This window comes from Ceratotherium simum, chromosome 27 (genome assembly GCF_057802395.1).
Source record: "Ceratotherium simum simum isolate JZ-2026a chromosome 27, ASM5780239v1, whole genome shotgun sequence".
Lineage (NCBI taxonomy): Eukaryota > Metazoa > Chordata > Mammalia > Perissodactyla > Rhinocerotidae > Ceratotherium > Ceratotherium simum.
This window is the reverse complement of record NC_141926.1, coordinates 1,197,972-1,221,122: the sequence shown is the minus strand read 5'-3', so window position 1 is coordinate 1,221,122 and position 23,151 is coordinate 1,197,972. Positions and strand designations below refer to the sequence as shown.

The 23,151-nt window shown below is 47.5% G+C and overlaps 1 protein-coding gene across 20 annotated transcripts in view; it reads left to right on the top strand.

Annotated features, from left to right (window-relative positions):
* PCBP3 (poly(rC) binding protein 3) overlaps nucleotides 1–23,151 on the top strand; it is a 265,412-nt gene that overhangs the window by 188,684 nt on the left and 53,577 nt on the right. For 5 of the 20 annotated variants that reach the window (XM_087417910.1, XM_087417911.1, XM_087417912.1 and 2 more), the window contains 2 exons: nucleotides 877–1,018; nucleotides 2,083–2,214. The exons of 10 other annotated variants lie outside the window; for them this stretch is intronic. In XM_087417910.1, coding sequence (XP_087274036.1) covers nucleotides 2,205–2,214 — 10 coding nt within the window. In that variant the 5' untranslated portion in view covers nucleotides 877–1,018; nucleotides 2,083–2,204. Of the gene's footprint in view, nucleotides 1–876; nucleotides 1,019–2,082; nucleotides 2,215–3,691; nucleotides 3,819–17,109; nucleotides 17,330–23,151 lie in introns of all 20 variants that reach the window. 5 more of the 20 variants (XM_087417909.1, XM_087417915.1, XM_087417921.1 and 2 more) reach the window with 4 other exon arrangements.

Genomic DNA, 23,151 nt, shown 5'->3' with positions numbered 1-23,151 from the left:
CTGCCTGCTAGAATTCTGAGAGCCTTTTGGGAGAAGTGGGCAAGAGGTCTCATTATTCAGTCTGTTTTCTTCCATGTCACACTCCTGGTTTAACTTTGGCATTTCACTGTCTTCAGAACTGCTTGCTGTCTGGTCCTCAGTGAGTGCCCCGCCTCAGAGAGGAAACCTGCAGCTGTCTGTGGGAATAGAAGAGTGGCCAGCTAGTGACGACAGGTGCCAGGGGATCTGGCGGCCTCCTGCTTCCTTAGAGAATGTCTTAATTCTTACTCTTGTTTTTACTCACTTACCTCCCTCCTTGGTCTGCCTGACTCCATGGTAGAGGGATAAGTGCCTTGTTACTGCTGGCTGGGGGTGGAAGTCTAGGCTCCCATCACAGCCTCTTCTGATAGGGGTGGTTGTAGTGAGTGTGGGGGTGTTCCCTGTCGTCTTCACCTAGAGTTGGGCAGGTATTGTCAAAAAGCCTTCTGGCTTGCTATTTCCTGTTCCCAGTCCTTCGCCTAGAGACGGAGAGCAGACTTTTCTAGAGATTTTTTTTCCTGTGTTATTTGTCATTTTTAGGGTACAGGCTTTTCCAGTGACCAATTTGGAATATATTTGAGGGAAACAAAACAAATGAAATGGTGAATTCACTGCTGCATCACTCTTCAAAGCCTAAGGATCCTAGCCAGTCTACTTTCTTTTCTCCACCTTTCGAGGTTTTCTGATGTTTGTTTCATATTAAATGTTCAGAGATTTTAGTTGTACCTCAATGTATTATATGAGTAAGACATTTTAGCTTGAAACAAAGTCAGTGCTGTTGTTTATTGCCTAAAGTAGTTACCTGATTGACTCGGAGAAAGGGAAAGACATTTAACATAAGTTTCTAATTATTTTTAGTGCTAGACCTCACAATTCCAAATGTTGGACGCTGCTGTAAACAAGCCTTTTCAGATGTCTATAACAGTAATTCGTGGAGGTCATAAATATGCACCTATGGAATAGATTTTAAAAAGGCAACAAAGAGGATAATGTTATGAAAGTGAGTACTTGTGACTGGGGATTAAACTTCCAGTTTGGGCAACAAATGTGAATTCAAAAAGTAAACAGTCAAGGGGCCGGCCTGGTGGCACAAGCGGTTACGTGCGCGCGTTCCGCTGCAGCAGCCCGGGGTTCGCTGGTTCTGATCCCGGGCGCGCACCGACACACTGCTTGGCAAGCCATGCTGTGGCGGCGTCCCATATAAAGTGGAGGAAGATGGGCACGGATGTTAGCCCAGGGCCAGTCTTCCTCAGCAAAAAAAAGAGGAGGATTGGCAGATATTAGCATAGGGCTGATCTCACCAAAAAAAAAAAACGTAAACAGTCAAGAAACTTAGACCAAGGTGCAATGGTGCACTCTGGAGGCACACTAGATGGTGCAGAAGGTGGCTCTATTTGGACAAAACTGCATGCTGAGATGGAAGAGTTTGAATGAAATTATTAGACTAGCTGTGAAAGTAGAAAATCAGCAATGTATTTATATTAATATATAATTTCATAAATGTTATTATTATTATTTTTTTCCCCCAAAGCCCCAGTAGATACTTGTATGTCATAGCTGCACATCCTTCTAGTTGCTGTATGTGGGACGCGGCCTCAGCATGGCCGGAGAAGCAGTGCATCGGTGCAGGCCCAGGATCTGAACCCGAGCCGCCAGTAGCAGAGTGCGCACACTTAACCACTAAGCCACAGGGCCAGCCCTCATAAATGTTATTTTAAAGTCAGTGTATATGCATATAAATATACTAAATATTATAAATAGAAAGTTGACTGGTTTGTTTACATTCTCAAAAGTTTATACAGCTTTACCAAAACTCTTCCCTTGGATTTATCAAATGGAAGCCTCCTCGTTTTTGGAGCGGCCTCATTCAGGCCACAGAGGATGGTATCCCAGGGTGAGTTCTTGCTGGCATCTCATCTCCATAGCCTGCACTGCCTCACCCTTGAATGCTTAAGAAATGTTTACTGCTCTATTGAATGCAAGAAAGTGAGTCTGTTGAAGCTCAGTCCTAACGAGCAAGGTCATAGATTTGTAAGCTCATCCTCCTGTGTTTTTGTGTTTTAGGTAGGGGCTCCACGACAAAGTCAGTCCTCCTATAAAGCACCAGTTCCGGTTGTGATGCTCTGAGTTACATAAGTCTGAACATTTGTGATCTATGGATCTGCTCTGACTCTAAGAGCCTGCTTATGGGGGAAGGTGAGTTCCTGTCCAGTATCTTTTATTTGCTTGTTTGTTTACCAAGAATGTATATGACAAAGTCAAGCTCACTCTGGAAAATGAAGTATGTTTGAAGTGGTGCAATGTGTACTTTACCCTCTTCAGTCTGTGATATGGTGTCAAATGGGGAGTAGTACAGGGAGAGAAGACAGATGATGAAAACAAGGGAAAGTTTAACAAAGAAAGGCAGTCGATGCACTAATGTGATAATGTAGGAACCGCATTCCCGGTTGACTCTTGAAAAATCACGTTGAGTTGAGTTGGAGTTTGAAGAAGCAGGTCTAAGTTTGAGGAAGCAGGTCTAAGCTGAGGCAGAGATGTTTCTCCGTGGCTTTTTCCCTTGAATTTTGAGGAGCATGGGAACCCTTAGAAGTATTTTTCCCTGAGTATTCCCCCTTGTTACCCCTCCAGGCCCTCTTCCGCCATTTTGTAAAGAACACTCACCGGGTGGGGAATCTGGAGAGCTGGGTCTGTTGTCAGCTTGTTTGTTGGCTCCTCTGTACATGAGCACCAGCCAGAGGCAGGGCCCTGTGCTAAGCACTGCATGCTGGCCTGGCCCTGCTGACAGTCCTGCCATGTGTGCACGGATAGAGGAGCAGGTGTGCATGTGTGGAGGAGCATGTGTGCAGGAGTGTGTGTGCTGTGTGCAGGAGCATGTGTGGTAGCATGTGTGTTCTGTGTGCAGGAGCATGTGCAGTAGCATGTGTGCAAGAGTGTGTGTGGTAGTATGTGTGTTCTGTGTGCAGGAGCGTGTGTGCTGTGTGCTTGTATGCGGTACCATGTGTGCATGTGTGCAGGAATGTATGCAGTAGTCTATCTGTTCTGTGTGCTGCTTTGCGCTCCAGGACCCTGAGCCCTGGGTTCCCCCTGGTGGGCCTCACAGGTTCTGAGCCTGTAGTACTGACTTTGTTTGGCCTCAGTTTCTCACTTGTAAATTAAGGCCTCAGAGGTTCCTTCCACGGCTCACATGCCTCGGTCAGCTCCAGCCCAGTTATGGTTTATCCATCCATGTGTTTTATGTTACGAGGGCATCGCCAATGCCTTGAGTACATTCTAAGGTGCTTTGTTCATCTAGGGCCACAAAGGTGGCCACTGAGAATATGTGTTAAGCTCTATAATTTATTAATCCAGATTCACAACACAAATGTTATGTTAACGTACCTCCCAGGTGGTTGTCAGAGAAACATGTGCATCTTTAAAAAGTCACAAGACTTAATAATAAGGGACACCAGGCCCCTCACCGACTTTCTGAATTTTTTCATCATTCTTCTCAGTACCAGCTTCTCTCCTGCCCTGCCCAAATGTTGTCTGTCTAGTTTTGTTTTTTTTAATTGCAGCTCAGCATTTTTAATCCTGTGGTGCTTGACCCAATTCTGTAAGCCTGTGTCCTGTGTTGTTTTGATCTTTGCTTTGTTCTTCTTTGCACAGAGACTGTTAAAACCATTTCAACCTCCAGGTGTCTATTTGGGCTGAATGTCAGTGCTGGTCACAGCAGACTTGAAATCTGCTGGATTTGGACGGAAGCTGAATGAAACAGCTCCTTTCACATGAGCGGCGCATCCCAGGCTATGGTCAAGAGCGAGGTCGGTTATGTAAACCAGACGGGCTGACTGGGGTTCTTTGGGCACATGTGGAGGACTGGCCATGAGCACACCCAGACCAGGCTGCAGCTCACCTAAGCCAGGAGCCGAGGCGGCCCCACACTGGGCTCTCTGCCTCCTTTCCAGCCTGCCTGGATCCTCACTGGGGAGCCCATGCACTGTTTGTTTGCCTGGCTACATCTGCCAGGTTCTCCCGTGCTCGATGGTCTGAGTGTCTGACCCCATGTTAGGCACGCGACATGGCTGCAGAAGTAATGGGTGGTCCACTAAGACAGAAAACCCACAACCGTTAGGGAGTGCCCAACCGCTTTGCCCAACACATTCCAGTGAACTCGAAGCCACCGAGTGCTTTGTGCTGATCGACCCCCATCCAGGAGGTGTGGTGCTCATGGGGCATGGTTCCTTGCCTGTCCCTCTCCTCTCTTCCCCACCTGTCCCCTCCCCATGTGCGATGCATCCTACACCCTGAAACTGAAACCTGAAGTCATGTCCTCAGTTCTCACCCTGGCCTAGTTCCTCTCAGTAGCATTCAGCTTGGTGGTGGCTTGTCTGCCCCTGGCTCCCTGGATGTCACTGTCCCTCAGTTTCTTTCCTGGCCCTCTTTGTGGTCCCCACACCCTCAGCTCCTTCTCTTCAGCCGGTGACTCTGGTCCTTCATGTCCCTCCTGCGTACTGCTTCCTGTCCCTCTCGCCTCTTCAAGGATTTGGCTGCTGCCTTGCTCTCTCTCTCTCTGCTTCCCACCCACACGTAAACAGGTAGGTGGGCACGTCCACCTGCAGCGACCACCCATCTACCTGTCCCCTTGATGACTGGCCTTGCTGGTGCCGCTTGCTAACCTTGCACCAGACCTGCCTTGTCAAAGTCCACAGACCTGCCCCCGCCAGACCCGAAGGTCAGTGTCCAGTCCTCCCCAGCGCCCTGTCAGTGGCACTTGATGCTGTCGGTCAGCAGGCCCTCGATGACCCGAGCTTTAAGAGTGTGAGCAAGCCCTGAGTGACTGTGCTGCTCGTCCGTAGCAGGAATAAGGACAGATCCTACACAGAGAGCTGCTGTGAGGAGTGAATTAGCCGACAGTGCCAGACACAGAGCAAGTGCTGTCCTCATGTTGGCTGTTAGTGTCCTCCTCCTCTGCCCAGTGCTACGTGTTGACGGCCCCAGCACTCAATGCTCGGTCGGGCACTGACGACAGAGCCTGCCAGGGTGGGTGGGAGCAGGGACGGCCCCTCCTTATGGAAGTGCTGCTGGCTGAGCCAGTTTGTCACTGTGTGCCAGAGCTTCAAGCATGTGTATCCTTCGACCCAGAAATTATATCTATAAATACATATTCCAAAGATATAAGAGGGTCAGAATGAGGTCCACCCAAAGATTATTGTTAAAACATTGTTAATATAACAATTCAAAAACCCAGAATATACAATCAGAATATACAATTGCAGATTAGTTACATTCTTGTGTATGAAATGGAATGCATAAAATAAAATGTCATTGGGAATTTGATTGCTATTATGTAGCTTTAAATATATTGACATAGAAAAATATTTTGTGTTTAATGTTAAGTAAGAAAAACAGGACAAACATGGGTGGTTTGGTTCTATTTTTGTTAAAAAATATGATAACACATACCTACTGGAAAAAGTCTGAGTAGGTAGACCCCAAAGTAGCCCACTATCACAGATAGTCTTTCTGGGTGATGATATTACAGAGTTTTTTTTTGCATGTATGCATTTTCTATGTTTTTCTGTAATGAGCCTCCAATACTTGTGTTACTTTTCATTTTTTTTCCTGCAATGAACAATCAGGCTGACTTTGTAGTAAGACCTTCACGCCTCCACTTTCTCTCTGTGCGCCTCTGTTGGAGTCCACAGCACGTTCTGTGGGCTCTCGCAGTGGCCAGCTCAGTACCTCTGGCAAAATGCACACCCGACCTCACGGCAGCGATTCCTCTCTGTGGTCCTAGTTTGACCACTGCCTGTTGTGTGTTTTTATCATTTATCTGCATCTGATTTTGTGTGAGATGGTAAGGTAAAGGTGATAACTCAGTGAAAGGTGGAGCTGGGGGGCGGCTTTCTCCTGCTTGGTGGCAGAAGTACCCGTTCTGGTGGGTGGATCAGCGTGCATTCCACATTCTCTCCCAGGGTCTGGATTCATCCTTCCATCCTGCGCTGCCCAGGTCAGAGACCTAGCATCAGGATGGCTCTCAAGGACACAGTGCTCAGCCTTTCTAAGTCTGCGTGCGGCTTGCTTTTAGGGCTGGACCTAGAAGCTCTAGATCAAACAAAGAAGAAGATGGGGAAAGGAGAGGATTTGCAGTTTGTGCCATCTCAGGCACCTCGTCCTGGTGCGGAGGAGCCTCATCCTGCAGTCCCAGGACCAAGCCCCCGTGTGCTAGAGGACCAACTTGGTGCGAGGCCCGTGCACGGCAGAGAGCCAGTGTGGCAATGACAGCTCAGATCTTCAGAGCTGTGTTGTGACTAGTGTTGGGCCCTGAGGTATTTGCCCGCACCCACGCTTCCCTTCCACAGGGAAGCAGCACAGGGCTTAGTTGCTGCGGCCGGTGTCCTGCAGGCATGCCGATTTGTGCAGTGGCCCCTGTTTGGGGGAAGGAGTCATTGAAATGACAGCGCATCCGTGCCGGGTGCACCCCTCCAACAGAACGAGGGGAGTTGGGCAAAAAGTAGGTCACATGTGCCTGGTCCCATGTCACGAGGTTTCCAACCTGAGGCCAATGGGATTCATAGCCTCCTTTGGTTTACAACAAAACACCACTCTAATTTTTCTCCTTTAGCATTTTATCTTCTCTAAACGGGGAGAGACCATCTGTCTGATAGCCACATCCAACCGGCCCTTCCCGACCTCACAGAGCCGCTTTGTTCTGAGGTAAGGGGATGCTGGGGCCTGGGCGAGGCTGCACTGGCCAGGAGAACAGGCTGAGTCCACGAGGGCCGAGGAGCTGGATGGGTACAGGTTGTTGGGAAGAGTGTTAGGAAGATGACTGCAGCCGTGCACAGTACTTTTCCCCATGATGGAAAAAGTGGAAATCGTGTTATATTTATACAAAGTTTTAGATGTACAGTTAGGGATATTCACATTAGGTTCTCTATTTTAATGATATGGCTCCTTTTTAAGGATTAAGGTCAACTATTAACACCCTAATGTGAAAGTGTTATTATGTAGAAAAATGAACATATAATTTTACAGATGTTTGTCAGTTGTTGATACTGGGAAGAGGTGTGGGAGTGTGATTCTCACACCTAGAAATGTTGGTCGTGCCCGTGGTGCGGGGCCCTGGGCTCTCTGTGTTTGAGAATGTCGACCGCTGGGGTACACGGGTGAGCTGTCGGCTTCTACTAGCATAAGCCCTGTGAAATCCACATATCAGAACAGAATTAACACGCGTGTACTGTTGATGGATGAGAACGTGCGCTTTTGGAGCTTGATACTTATATTGAGAAATAACAATTCTGTTATCTCTGGGAAGGCCAGCGAACATGATTCCTTTGTGATAAAGCAGATGTGGAATGTATAATAGTTTAACAGTGTTTGTAAAACTAATGTAAGTTTTGTGGCTTATAATTAACAAAATTTCCTTTTTTTTGCCTGCTCTATGAAAGAACTAAAGTATTCCATTAGTTCTGGATCCTTCTGAGGAACATATTTTGGCAAGTAATGAGTATAATATATTTGCAATATCTGTATAGTGGGCTGACCGCTGGTGCCACATTTAGACAAATTATATGCTTCTGTTTGGATTTTCTGGGAAAACATGTTTTCAGAAATAGTTTGCCAGAACCAAAGTCATAATGGTACTTGATTTGAGTATGTTCTATCGGAGAAACCTTTTTTGCCTTTCAGGGATAAAGTATTTAAAATTTGTATTTTAACTAGCTTTCCAGGAAACATGGGTCCATGGCCAAGTTCATAGAAGTAAATGTAAACACTTTAGATTATAAATTACTCTACATTTTAGATGTAAAAAATAACAGTTGCACCGTTGATAACAAAAGAAGCTTTTCTCTTCTTGAAAGTAATGCCTTGTAGAAATATTTTGCATTTAGGGTGATATCCAGTTCCTTCCAACTGTAGCCTTTGAATGAATCACATGTAATATTTCTAAAGGGCTGCTTCTTATCCATTTTCCAATCTTGAAGAAAGGGAAGTTTTTCTACTGTTTCATTAAGATAGGACAGAAAATCTCAATGTTTTTCATATTTATGATCATAAATGTGTCTTTTATGTCTGAGGAAAGTCTCCCGTATTTCGATGCAGTTTTTAAAGTCTCCTTTCTCCTGCCCCACCTGCCCCGTGTCCCATGACTCGGGTAACGTGAGCACTAAGTCATCTTATGTGGTAGCAGGACTGAGACGCTGGTGTGACAACCACGTGTGTTCATGTTAATAGAATTATAAATTGTACCCCAATTACTGCCTTTAGGGGGAAATGAGAACTGCTGTCTCTAGAAGTAAAACCAGCACCCTGGCAAGCATTATGGAATGTTTGTTTCCTATACTTAATGGTGGAATCGAGTTGTTTTTCCAGAAATAACATAAACGTAACAATGCAGAAGCCGCATGGCCATAGCCCTCTGCACGCCCCGGAAGACTGTCCTGACACAGAGCAAGAGGAGCGCAGCTCCAAGCACTGGTCCCTGCCCATGCCCGCCTGCACCAGCGCAGCCATCTCCTGCACAGGGACCTGGGAGGAGCAAACCCAGGCTGCTCTCTTAACAGTGTGCTTATCGCTTTTGGCCTTGACTCACTGGGAGCTGAAAGGGCTATAGACTGAACTGGGCCTGCCTGGCCTTCTGCAAGTGCCCTCTGGCTTTCCCCACTTGGTTTGTCAGTGGTGTGTCCTGTCTCTGTGAGGCCCCGGGCTCTGCGTCACAAGCAGAAACCCACCTCAATAAAGCAGATTGTGCCTCAGGAAGATTTGGGGTCCCGAGCGCCCCTCAGCTGAAGCCTTTGAAGAGACATCTTCATTTTGGCTAAGGTGGGGGCTTCAGAGATCAGGGGACTGAGGACCAGCAGTCCGGGTTCTGTGACGTGGGGCCACCAGGGCTGTCTGCAGGCAGAGCACACATGACATGTCCCGCAGGAAGAGCACTGGATTTCCTTCTCTCTGAGTGATGGCTGTATTATTGTAAAGAATAGTACAGGTCAGTGGTTCATTCTTTGAGAGGGTCCTGGACCACCATCACCATCACCTGAGAACTTTCTGGAGAGGCAGATTCTCAGCTACCCCAGCCCCCAGACTGTCTGAGTCAGAAACTCTGGGCTGGGGTCCGGTCTGTGATTTATCCAACCTTCTGGATGAGGCTGATGTTTATGTGAGTGTGAGAGCCACTGGCACTGACCACATAGGAGTGAAAGTATAGACATTGGTCATGTGGCTCTCCTGGTGCGGCGGGCATATGACCCGTAGATGTGGCCAGGTCGGCGGCTGAGAGTGCCCTAGCAGAGCGACTGTGCTTATGAGATGATCCGTCAGGTCAGATACAAACAGGTGGGGAACCCCGTGGTGTCATTTTGTGTGTTTTATATTGTGTGTGACCCTGGTGTGCAGGTCAGTCCTTATTGTGCTGAAGTCTTACAGGGTCTGTCTGTCTGTGTCTTTGCTACACAGCAAGACTCCACTGCTAAGCAGTGCCCCACTGCTGAGCAAGAGACTCAGAAAACCGAAGAGAAGGCACCATGGAGAAAGTGTGATCCTGCTCACTGGTGTTCAGGCAGGCAGGAGCCCAAGGCAGCGGCCGGGAGACAGGGAGGACGTGGGAGACGCCACGGGACCTCCGATGCCTCATGGCACCCTCACCTGGGCGGAGGGGAGGTGAGCATGGGCCGTCTGCTGGGTGGTCAAGGGAACGAAAGAGACAATGCCAGGGGACTGCAGGAGCCGCCGTTGGGTGTGGCATCTCTGGAGGCCTGGCTGGGGGTAGGGGTCAAGCTCTGGAGAGACAGAGGGCAGCCAATTCAGAAGTCAGCTACTCACAGCCTCTCCCTGCACAAGGCTCCAGCAGCCTCCCCTTCCGCCTCCCCGCTCTCCCAAGCCCTGGGCTCCCTCTCCTGAGTGCACAACCCCCACACTCAGGTGTGTGTGTGGGTGCTGTCATTAAAAACAATCCAAAAGAACCCAAAAGGGGAAAAAAACCTACATAGACATGTACTACCAGGCCAGAGTAAAGAAACCATCAGACAGGAATAGGTGGTGGAGGAGAACAGGCCTGGAGGGAAGTGGGTTTTGTTGTGTTTTCCTTTGTTTTAATAATAGTGATGTTTAAATCAACGAGAATGGATAGACTATTCAATAAATGGTATTGGGTCAATTGGGTATCTATTAAAAAAAAACAAACAGCAAATTTAGAATTTCACCTCACACCAAACACAAATGTATTTGAGATGGAGGAATGCACTAAAGGTGACAAAACTTTTTAAAGGATTCCTAGAAAGTGTACATCTACTTTTTAAAGCCGTCTTTCTTGGGGAAGGGAATCCTCAGCGAAACCACATCCCAGAAGGTGGAGAGCGAGGTCCCGTGCTCACACACCCATGTGACTGCACCACTCCCGGTCTAGAGCGAGGATGACTGCAAGAGAGAGTGGCAGCTCAGCGAACAGGCCCCGAGTGTTACAGTGACATAGGAAGCTGCTGTGGATCAGCATGGAAACCGCAACCACGGAGAAATAAACGGGCAGTTCTTAAGAAACACACAATAGGCGCAAACTGCGAGCCCAAGATAGCAGCGTCCAGAGGAAACATGCGTAGAGGGCAGTGAGGTTTGTGCATGGGGCCGCACGGATGCAACATCTGTGCAGATCTTCCGTGTAAACCCCCCAGACCCGGCAGCTCCCCGCTGCGGGAATCTGTCTCACCACAGCTGTGTGTGCACGGATGTTTATGGGGAGAAACGGGCCCCTCAGTGCCCACTGTTAGGACAGTTGGGCGCTGTGTAGACATGAAAGTGAGGGCATCGTCTTGCGTGGAGCTTGCTCAGCGGGAACGGCAAGTCCCATGCCCCCGGCAGGGCCCACGTCCCCACACAGATGTGCACACCAGGCACGGCCCAGAACTGGAGGCAGCCGAGGCCCTTTGGACAGGAGGAGGGTCAACCACGTGTGACCGTGTTCACGCCAGGGAGGGCTGCTCACCAGTGAGGTCAGTAGTGGTAACAGGCAGCACTGACGGTCTCAGGAGCATTGTTCTGAATGAAAGAAGCATAGACTGTCCGAGTGGAAGAACAGCCGGGGGAGCTGTGGTGACAGCAGAGAGGAGCGCTGGTGGGGCCACAGGGCAGGGCCAGAGGTGCCTCTCTCCAGCTCTGGAAGGTTCCGTGTTGTGAACTGGTGGTCACATGGACAAGTGTGTGTGAAAATCAACCTGTACATCTAGATTTGTGCATTTACTGCCTGTAAATTATACCTGCGTTGTAAAATCATCACAGAACACACGGAGTGTGATATTTATGCAAAACCAAAAGGTAGTGTGTGTGTCTGTTTGGAAATGCTAAGAAAAGGGTCCAGTGACAGTGGCTTCCTCCCTGGTGAGTGGGGGGGAGTTCAGGGCTCTGTTCCCTCCATCTGCGTGTTGTTCAGAGCCCCTGGGGTCCTGTCTCCCCAGCTGTGAGGGGGCCACCCACGGCCTTCTCTGTCACGCTCACTCACACCTCAGCCAGGGCAGTTCTGTTGATATTTTGTTTGGCCTTTTTATTTTGTGCTTTTTACTGGTTTTAAAAAGAATTCTACTGCTGTTATAATCAAATCTTTTCACATCCTGTGGTCTGGGTGACTGAGAAACGTGTGTCTGGGGCCGGCCCCATGGCATAGTGGTTAAGTGTGTGCGCTCCGCTGCTGGCGGCCCGGGTTCGGATCCCAGGCGTGCACCGAGGCACTGCTTGTCAGGCCATGCTGTGGCGGCGTCCCACATAAAGTGGAGGAAGATAGGCACAGATGTTAGCCCAGGGTCAGTCTTCCTCAGCAAAAAGAGGAGGATTGGCATGGATGTTAGCTCAGGGCTGATCTTCCTCACAAAAAAAAAAATGTGTGTCTTTGACTTTCTTTTTTTTTTTTTTTTTTTTAAAGATTTTATTTATTTATTTTTTCCCCCCAAAGCCCCAGTAGATAGTTGTGTGTCATAGCTGCACATCCTTCTAGTTGCTGTATGTGGGACGCGGCCTCAGCATGGCCGGAGAAGCAGCGCGCCGGTGGGAGCCCGGGATCCGAACTCGGGTCGCCAGCAGTGGAGCGCGCTCACTTAACCACCAAGCCACGGGGCCGGCCCAGTCTTTGACTTTCTGAGACTGAAATTGCCACAAAGCCTCCAGAGTGGCCCATCCCCATGTGCAGCCCCCAGTCAGCAAAGATCCCAGCCCACTTGATGAGGATACGGGAGGCGTGCTGGGACATGGTGCCTGAGCTGGGGAGGAAGCCTGGGACAGCGTGTCATCACCCGAGGCTGCATGTCCTGTCAGGGGAGCCTGCTAGTGCTGGGGACAGCTCTGGGCAACTCGGTGGAAACTTCTCTTCCGTTGAATTTCAGGTCCTGCTGCAGCCGCGTCTTTGTTTAACAAAGCTCATGTGATGTGACCCACTTCTTCCCGGCAGAATGCAGCAGGACCAAGCTCGAGAATCCAGACACCCCAGTCTGGTTGTTCTGTTGGGTTTACCTGTGCAGTGTCTGTGCTTGGGTTTATAAATCCCTGATTGCATTTTGGCAAGTGGAAATACTAAGCTCGGCAGTCACACACATGTCACACACTCATATGAAAACAAACCAGACCCACTACAAGTAAATTAAATGCGGCAGGCTCCCAAGAGGTTTGTGGGATTAAGGGGCCATCAGTGGATTGAAGTCCAGGGGATTAAATCTCATCAGGAGTGTCGGCTGGGGGGAGGGGACCCTGAGGCACCCACGGTCAGTGCGGTCACTGCTATGGGAAGGTTGTGGCCTTGCTGCCCCCATCTCCTCTGCTGAGACTGCCCCCGGCCCCTGGACACCACCAGGACCACTTCGGTGCCCAGGGGTCATCTTCAGCTCTGCCCTCCCCCACCCAGGGTGAGTCTGGTAGAGGAGGGGACCACTCTGGGGGCTCAGGCTGTGCCTCAGGCTCCCTCCTGCATGACCCTCGGTGGGCCCCCTGTAGGGTGGGCTCCCCACAGGGTGGAACCAGATTACAAGTGCAAACCTCTTAGCACAGAACAGGGCATGTGGGGGCAGGCCCACTACTGCCCCCCTCACTATCCCCTGGCCTGTCCTCCTCCTGCCCTCAGCTTCCCTCCAGGACGCTGTCAGGGTGCTGTCTGTGGTGGGCAGGGCAGCTCACGTGTGATGGGGTGGGAGCTTCAGTCAGCCAGAGGGTATCTACCTGGCCAGACCACAAGTTTGAGTGCGTGTGTGCATTTCCCCGGAGCCTGTGCCCAGACCACCTCCATCCCGTGTCCGCCTGCCGGATCTCAGTGGATCTTGGTGGCCCAACTCCATCCCGTAGGCAGGGTCCAGGCTGCTGCCTCCCTGGGATTTATCCAACACGCTTGCAAATCCATGGCGCCAGGTTCAATTTTCAACTCACGGTATGCTTTGTTTTTTTAACTGATTTTTTGTAGCTTTCAGTCATACTTTAGACTTGAAATTTTTTTGTCTTTTTGGTTTTTTATCTAAGTTGTCGTGCTTTTTTCCCCCTGAATTTATCTTTGTTTAGTTTTTAGTTCTCTGGTGCTGTCTCTATCTTCTTAACCTTTATAAATCTTGTCTATTTTTAACTACTTGAATCACTTATTTTTCCAGTAGAATTTTCATTTTTATTCTCTCTAGAGTTTTACTCACATTTATTATCTTTATATTTATTTTTCCTCAATTTTCCTTTCCTTCATTTGGGAAGATTCTTAATGGTTTCAGTTGCTTTACCTTATAGCTTTTTAAAAAAATTATTTTATTTTTAGCAGATGCCATTTGTCAATGTTATAATGATATTATTATTAAAATATTAAGACATTGAAAGAAATGTCCTGCTAAACTAATTTTAGCTTACTTTTCTGATGTAGTTAAGAGTAATCTGTGACTTTGCCTTTGGTGCTGAATGCATCTTCTGGAAACATCAATTGTGCATCTGGGAGACCGAGCAGCAGGGCAACTGGGAGCTCGGGGCTGGTGAAATGGAGCCTGTGCTGTGGTCCCACCCAGGCCACCATAAAGGCACTAGTGACCTCTAGACTCGCTGCCTGTGCCTCGGGCATCCGCACAAGGACTGGCAGGGGCAGGGAGCAGCCATGGTCTGGCTGGAAGCTTCTGGGCCCTACAGTGATGAGGCTGGGCCGCTAGGTCCCGGGCCCTCCTGCTGCACAGGGCAAGGTGGACAGGGAGTCCAGTGCCTTGAGCCAGGCTGCCTGGGGCTGCCAGCAAGTCCCTACCCCCCAGTCCGGTCCGTGTGACAGAGGGCAAGCCACCCTCTGCCTCTGGCCCCCATGTCCCGTCTGCAGGCCAGACAGTTGGCGATTCTGTTAGCAGTGTTATCATGGCTCTGCCCACAGTGCTGTTCTTGTTCTGGGGACTGAGAAGACCCTGAGTCTTCTTAGGAAAGAGAAGCCAGCCCTCTCAATAATGAGAACCCCCTCAGCACCTGAGGTAGGCCGTGAAGACACCTCCTAACGAAAGGGGCCCCAGGATGGCTGCGCAGCCCTGGCCCAGCTCCTGGGAGAGCTGCGTTCCTGTGCCCTTTCTGGACGCTTCCTCTCGCTTTTCCCCCTGACTGAGCACAGGAGGGCAGGCCAGTCAGTCTGCCTCTTACCTGCATTCCAGAGCAGTACTCAGGGGTGAGCACAGGGTCTCTGAGCTTAACTGGGTCATAAGGATGAGGGGCAGCTACTGCCCTGATGACCCTGCAGGGCCCAGGCCGACCTCCTCATGGCCTCTCCTGGGTGGGAATCTTGTGGGAGGTGGCCAGTCCCAGGGCTTGCTCGCCCTGAGAGCCCGAGATCTGGCAGAGCAAGGATGGTTTAGTTGCATTTCTCTGGGGACGGTTTGGGGTAACTCCTGGAATGACTGGGCTGCACCTCCTGCCCAGGGAGTGGTGGGGAGCGGGAAGCAGGCCAGCACTCGGAACGCCCCAGGAGGAGGGGTTAAGATTCCTATTTGGGGATGCTACATTAATAAGTGGCTTATGAAGAACATTGATTCCTGTCAGGCAGCGAGGTGGCCTGCTCTGTTATTGCCTTGTGACATGTTTCCAGCCCGAGCATTTCTCATGTCCTCAGTGAGCTCCAGGGAGTGGACGCTGGGGGGCAAGGTCAGCTTCAGTGTGGAGGCCCCTGGGCTCAGGGCAGCATCCCTGCAGACCACAGTGGCCCCTGCCCCAGGCTTTTTCTTCATAGCTGGTTGGCTGTTGTTTTTCTTTAAAAATCTCATATGCTCAAGTCATTCCAGCCTCTTTTGGTTTTCATGCTAACAGTGCAACATCCTTTCTTTTGTTCTGTTTATCTAAAATTCTTCCCTGATTCCCACATTGTTTGTGGAATAAATTACCATCTATGTCCTTTTGTTGTAATAAAAGCTGGAATTAAGAGCTCTGTGCCCCGTTCCCCAGTAAAAAATGGTCCCAAGGACACAGACTTGAAATCAATGCTTTGCTTTTTTGGGGGTAAATGATCTTTACTTGAAATGTTTCTCCTATCTCTATTTTATTTTATCAGTGATGGCTGTAGAGTTTTATTGCTTTTTTATTACTGAGAAGCAGCACATGCAGTGTCAAGGGCGTCTGGGTTGATTCCTAGCTCCCACTTCCCAGCTGTGAGGCTGCCCACGTGCCCTGCCCCGCCCCGCCCCGCCCCGCCCGGTGTCCGCTCTGTGAAATGGGGATATGCCTTCCTTGCCGGGCTGTGGGGAGCACACGGTAGAGACTGTATCAGCGTCAGGTATTGTTTATTATTATTTGTGTGGTTATTGAGTTTCTCCTTTAATTTATTAATTATGTAGACAGAATTCCTGATATTAAATGACCCATCCATTCCAAGAGTAAACCTCAAGAAGGTATTGTGTATTATTAGTCTTCATACCTTGCTGATTCTATTTGTTGGTATTTGATCAGAATATTAGAATCTCTAACTGATCAGAAGCTGAGTTGCTGTCTCCCAGCACTCACAAGTGGCCAACCTCACGGGCAGGACCAGTTCCCCCAGTGAGTGTGTAAGCAGTGGCTGAGCCTTCCAGCTGCAGTGCCTGCTCACCAGCGCTTCAAGTTGGGGTTCGTGTTGTGTTGTGTTGCGTTTCAGCTGTCTTGGTGGGCCCGTGCTGGAACAGCACTGTGCCTGTAATCTGTGTTTCCCTCATGATTGATGTGGTTAACTGCCTTCTGACATATTTATTAGCCATTTGGGATGTGCCTATTCAAGGCTTTTGCCTGCTTTTCTGTGATCAATGTAGAAGTATTTTCTGGCTAGGAGCCCTGTGTGATTAAATGAATTGTGAATATCTTCTGCCACTCTGTGGGCCGCTTTTCTCTCTCCTAACCGCACCTGTTGACAAACAGAACATCTTAATTCCAATGTGGTCCATCATATCAGTCTTTTTGTTAACCATTAGAGCCTTTCATGTCTATGCAATCTATCCTTCTGCCCACTTCATGGAGATAGGACCCTATGTTGTCTTCTCGTTTACAGCCACAGTCCCCTGGAATTTATTTGGGGATGGAATTGATAAGATAGGGTTCAGGTTTCATTTTTCCACTCGCTGGTCCAATTGACCCAGCACCGTTAGTCGGGAGGACTGACCTCTGCTTCGGGAGTGCCTGCGCGGGTGCCCTTGTTCCTGACTTTCTGGCATGTTCCGTCGCTCTACCATCTATTCCCGTGCCCCTATCACACGGACTAAATTACTCTAGCTTTCTGGTAAATAGATCTTCTCACTTCGTTCTTTTTCTTCAGGAAAGTCTTGGTTACTCTTGGCCTGATGCATTTTTCACAAACATTTTAAAATCAGCTCGTCTGTGTGATTGAATCTGCAGATCAATTTGGGGAGAATTAACACTTTAAATTATTGAGTGTTCAAATCCATGAATATGATATATTTCTCTAATTCTTAAATCTTCTTTAATGTCTCTTAATATTTTTTATAGTTTCCTGCATAGAGGTTTTACACACTTTCTGTTAGATTTATCTCAACTCTGATTTTTTTGATGTTCTTGTAAATGGTATCTTTTTTTTTTTAATTTCATTTTCTAACTTTTGCTGGTGTAGAGATATATAATTCCAGTCACCCTGTTAAACTCATCCCTTCTTATAATTTTTTGTAGATTATCCTCGGTCTTGTGTGTCCATTCATCATCTGCACCCATCTGCGCAGTGGGTGGCTCTTCCCTGCTGGCCTCTCACTGTGTTAAGGAGTGCGCTTGCTGGAGAGCTCCTCCTAGGGGCCCCTGAAATTCAAGAAGTGCAGACCCACAGAGGAGTGTGTGTGTCTCCAAACGGGAGGTTATAGGAGGCAGGTGCCCTGCAGGAGCACTGGGTCACAAAGTAAGTTACTGAACTCGAGTGGCTGCGATAATCCCGACTCAGCACCTCTTTTCCCAAAGTCCCTTCACTGGTTCCAGAACATCTCAGGAATCGCTGTCAAGAACCACGGGTAGCCCCCGCTAGCCCAGCAGCTGGGGGATTTGGGGCATCTCTACCTGGGCTGCCCCCATGCTGTGCTGTGTGCCTGGCTCGTTATGACGTCCTGGGTGGATACCCACTGCAAACACCTTGGTAGTCGGGTCAGGTCCTGGAGTAATCTTGCCATCCTTGGGAGTACACGGTGGGGTTGGTAAGCACAGTTCTGTCCCTGCTCTCACCATGGCATTCATTGAACTCCATTGGGCCAAGTCACACGACACCAGAAAGCTCACGTTGTTTGCAGCTGGGCCTGGAGAGTGCCCGGTCAGGCAGGCCTCGTGGATGGTGGGCTCTGTGTGTTTCTGCCATTCTCTCTGACTTCTCTTGGCTCAACACCCATGCCTGGCTTCCCCCTGTGGTCTCAGATGTCTGCCAGCAAGGACCTGGGTGACGTCCCCTGTCCAGGGTGAGAGCAGGAGGGAGGGGTGTCCAGTGCTCCCTCGGTGCAATGGAAGCACGGGGACCATTCCCCAGCCTCTTCCCTTCATGTCTCATTGACCTTGAGGCCCTAAGAAGCTCTCCTTTACTTCCTTCCAAAAGAGGAACTTTGGGATCTCTGACCTGCCTGGAACATAAGTTTGAGGGGTGAGGTAGGGTTTGAAGGTTGATTTTCAACCTCTTGGATTCCCAGCTGTCCAGCCTGCAGTCCGATTTCTCCACCAAACTGAAGCCACTTGAGGGTGATGGCTGTGCTCCCTCGTCCCCTGCCCCGGTGCCAGGCACCAGGTAAGAACTGAGTTTTCCTGTCAAATGTCCCTGCAGTGGTTGGCACTGTGGACAGAGGGTCCGTGGGAAGATAAGGCACGTGGAGACAGACTGAGCGTCTGCTGTGTGTAGGTGCCAGGCACACAGAGAAGGCAAGGCTCCCTTACCCACAGGCTCAGGGAGGGTTGAGGCCACACACAGCTCATCACAGCAGGGGCTGGCAGGTGTATCAGAGCCAGGACCAGACCCAGGTCTCGGGGAGTCCTACCCTGTCTCCCCATCAAAGATGTTATTAGTCTTGAAGTATGTATTTGAAATAATTGGAACATTTGCAAGAGGCACACTGTGACGTGGGTTACACCCTAGATGCTGGACACTTTTCCCGAAGGTAGGACTGAGAAATATCAGCATCCCTGGGGGAAGCCCGCATCTGGCTGTAGAGACAAAAGCTCTGCACCGTCCCCGACCCAAAGCCAACGCACCATGGCCTCTAGAGCGGGGAGGGGAGCGGGAGCAGGCTGCTGACTCCCAGCCCCATCAGGTTTGTCTATCTGGACACTTGAGTGACAAGCCAGCAGGCTATGCAGAATGCTCACTGAAGTAGGGGTTGCATAAGCCCTGAACGTCTTTCTAATGCTAACCGTGACTGGCAAGAGCCTTACATTACAGAAATCTCCCCTCCCCTACATGGCCTCAAGGACATAATCTGCATTGTGAGTCTCTCAAAGAGCATAAAGCAGCTAATAAGCTCTGTCGGTTTCTGCTGTCCTGGTCTCCTGCAGCCTGATGGGGCACTGAGCTGTTAAACACGATAAATCAAGTATGTGCTCGTCCCCGAGGTACTTCCCACAGTCACCTCCCCGGACAGCTGAGGCCCTGGGTGCAGCCCTGGACAGAGCACAGCTGATGAGGCCACAGCAGAGCTGTCGCCTCACCGGCACTCACTGCAGCCGCATGGGCCTCAGGTGGCGGTTTGCTGGCAGGACTGCTCCCTTCTCTGGGGGAGAAATCTCCCGTTGGAGAGAAGGGGCTAGGACCCTCGCAGGGGGCGTGATTGCTGTTATAAAGTCCACAGACAGCTGTAAAATGACTTATGCTTTAATATGCAAACCTCTGTATGCTTCCCCCCAGAAAAAAAGCCTTACAATTTGGACATTACATGCCACTTTCAAACCTAAGACTCTTTCCTCCAAGTCTGAAACAAATGTCATCATTGGTTTTTATATTTGACCAGCGTGAAGATCAAGTTTGCATTGGGACAGAGCAGATTTGCATGTGTAGAATCATGTGCTGTTGTTATAGCTACACATCTTATTATGATAGTATTTATTCTACTAGAATTCTATTGATTTGAATATTCTTTTAAAAAGGAATGATTGGAAAATTTGTTTTATCAGAATTTCTCTAAGCAGTACTGTTTATAAACAGATTTTGCCAATTTAATTAATATAAAAGATCAAATGAGGTGTTGGTTCTGGTTAAAATGGAGTAAGCTAAACCTGCCAACTCACATCTCAGTTAATGGTGAAAGACTAATGCCTTCCCCCTGAAATCATTAGCAAGACAAGGATGTCTGCTCTCCCAACTCCTGTTGGACAGAGTACTGCAAGTTTAATGAGTTCAATATGACAAGAAAAGGAAATAAAAGGCATACAGATTTGGAAGGAAGAAGTAAACCTGTCTCTGTTTGCAGATGACATGATTGTCTACATCAAAAATCCCATTAAGGCTACAAAAAAACTCCTAGAACTAGTAAGCAGGTTCACTTGTTTAAGAATGCAAGGCCTACATACAAAAATCAGTACTATTCTATATACCATCAGTGCACAATCAGAAACCAGAATTCAAAATACAGCACCACGTACAAGAACTCCAAAAAGTTACATACTTGCCATACATCTAACAAAATATTCACAGGATTTGTATGCTGAAAACTACAAAATGCTGATGAGAGAAATCAAAGAAGACCTAAATAAGAGACATCTGTGTTCATGGTTTGGGTCACTCAATATAATAAAGATGCTAATGCTTCCCAAATAGATCTATAGATTTAATACAGTTCCTATCAAAATTCCAGCAGGAGTGTTTGTAGATATAAACAAGATGAATTTTAAAATTTACATGATAACACAAAGGAACCAGTTAACCCAAGAGAATTTTGAAAAAGTATAAAGTTGGAGTAATTTTAAGACACTATAACCCTACAGTAATCAAGACATTGTGGTATTGGTGGACAGATAGACACATACATAAATGAAACAGAATAGAGCCCAGAATAGACCCACACAAGTACGGACAACTGATTTTTGACAAAGGTAATAAAGCAGTTTAGCACAGAAAGGGTGGTCTTTTCAAGAAATGCTGTTGAAACAATTAGATATCTATATACAAAAACCAAAACCAAAAAAAAAAAAAAAAACACCCTTGACTTAAACTTCATATCTTATACAAAAATTAGCTCAAAATGGATCAAATATCTAAAAGTAAAATGTAAAACTATAGACTATTTAGGAGAAAATATAGGAGAAAGAGTTAGCCACATCCATAAAAGATAAAAATTTTAGACAAAAGCCATAAAAGACAAAATTGAGAAATTGTACTTCATCACAATTAAAAACATATGCTCTGTTGGGCTGGCCCCGTGGCTTAGCAGTTAAGTGCGTGCGCTCCACTGCTGGCAGTCTGGGTTCGGATCCCAGGCGAGCACCGATGCACCGCTTCTCCAGCCATGCTGAGGCCGTGTCCCATATACAGCAACTAGAAGGGTGTGCAACTATGACATACAACTATCTACTGGGGCTTTGGGGGAAAAATAAATAAATAAATAAAATTATAAAAAAACAAAACAAAAACATATGCTCTGTGAAAGCCCCTATTAAGATATGAAAAGACAAACCAGAGACTCAGAGAAAATCTTTGTCAATCACATATCCAAAAAAGGGCTTGTATCCACAGTACAATAGAGAATGCTCTAAACTCTGCAGTAAGAAAACAAACAATCCAGTTAGAAAATGGACAAAAGAGTTCAACAGACACTTCTCCAAACTGGATGAATGGATGGGAGATAAGCACGTGAATAGATGTTCAGCATCATTAGCTGTTAGGAGAAAGCAAATTAAACCACAATGAGATATCACTTTTATCTATCAAAATGGCTAGAGTAAAAACACTGACAATCCCAAATGCTGACATGAATGCAGAGCAGCTGGGTCTGTCTTGCCTCAATGAGAATATAAAATGGTGTGGCTGCTTCAGCAAACAGTCTCTTATAAAGTTAAACATGCACTTAACATTCAGTCAGTAATCACAGTCCAGGGTATTTATCACAGAAAAAAGAAAACATGTTCACACAAAAATGTGCACACTGTTATTCCTAGCTGCTTTATTTGTAATTGACAAAAACTAGAATCAACCCAGCTGTCCTTCATGGGGTGGCTGGATACACAAATTGTGGTGCAGCCATACACAGGAATGCTCCTCAGCAACAAAGAGGAACAAACTTTTGTTACGTACAATTTGGGTAGATCTCAAGAGCATTATTATGCTGAATGAAAAAAAGCCAATCTCAAAAGATTACATTTATTTGATTTGATTTATATAAAGTTCTTGAAATGATAAAATTATAGTGATGGAGAACAGGTCAGTGGTTGCCTGGGGTTGGGGTCTCGGAGAGTGAGTGACAATAAAGGGGTAGCATACAGGTGTCTCTTCACGTGATCCTGCTAGTGGAGGTGGTTAGAGAAATCCGTACCAGTGACAACATTTCATAGACCTATACACCAAAAAGTAGTGCATGTAAGAACTTGTGCCGTTTAGATGATAGTATTTTACTAGTGTCAGTTACCGGTTTTGATAATGTTCTGCAGTTATGTCAAATGGAAGCTGGATGAAGGGTACACAGAAACTCACTGTATTATTTTTGCCACTACTCATGGGTCTAAAATTATTTCAAAATTGTACACACACATCTATATACATACACACACAGTAGAGTTGACAATTATTAAATCTGCAAATATAAAAAAGTAAATTGTGTAAACAGACGAATTAAAAGTGAGAGATTATCAGAGTGGATAAAAAAAGCAAGATCAATCTATGTGCAGTCAACAAGACATCTACACAAAATATAATGCTATTGGTAGGTTAAAAGTTAAAGGACAGGAAAAGATGGGGCCTGCCTGGTGATGTAGTAGTTAAGTTCCCATGCTCTGCTTCGGTGGCCTGGGGTTCACAGGTTCGGATCCTGGACGTGGATCTTCACAGCACTTATCAAGCCATGTGGTGGCAGGCGTCCCACATATAAAGTAGAGGAAGATGGGCACGGATGTTAGCCCAGGACCAATCTTCCTCAGCAAAAGGAGGAGGGTTGGCAATGGAAGTTAGCTCAAGGCTAATCTTCATCACCAAAAAAAAAAAAAGTTAAAGGACAGAAAAAGATATGTCATGTGGACACTAATCAGAAGAAAGCTGGAGTGGCTACATTAATATGAGATGAAGTAGGCTTCAAAACAAGGAAAATTACCTGGGATAAGGAAGGACATTGCATGAATGTAAAATGATCAATTCACCAAGAAGACATATCAGTCCCAAAGATACATCGAATAACAGAGCCTCAACTTACACCACACAAAAACTGATGGAACAGAAAGGAAGAAGGGACAAATTCGTGATTATAGTTGGACACTTCACCTCCACTCTCAGTGACTGATGGAACAAGTAGATGGAAAACCAGTGAGGATGGAGAAGAACACAACCCACCACCAAGATCTGCTTGAGCCTTACAGGACACCATCCACCAACAGAAGGGCACACGGTCTTCATGTGCACACAGGACACTCGCCAGGGTAGACCATACTCTGGGTAGAGCGATGACATCTAACAAATTTTAAAGCAATTGAAATCATAAAAAGTGTATTTTCTGACCATAGTGGAATTAAACTAGAAATCAGTAACCAAAAATAACTGGAAAATTTCCAAAT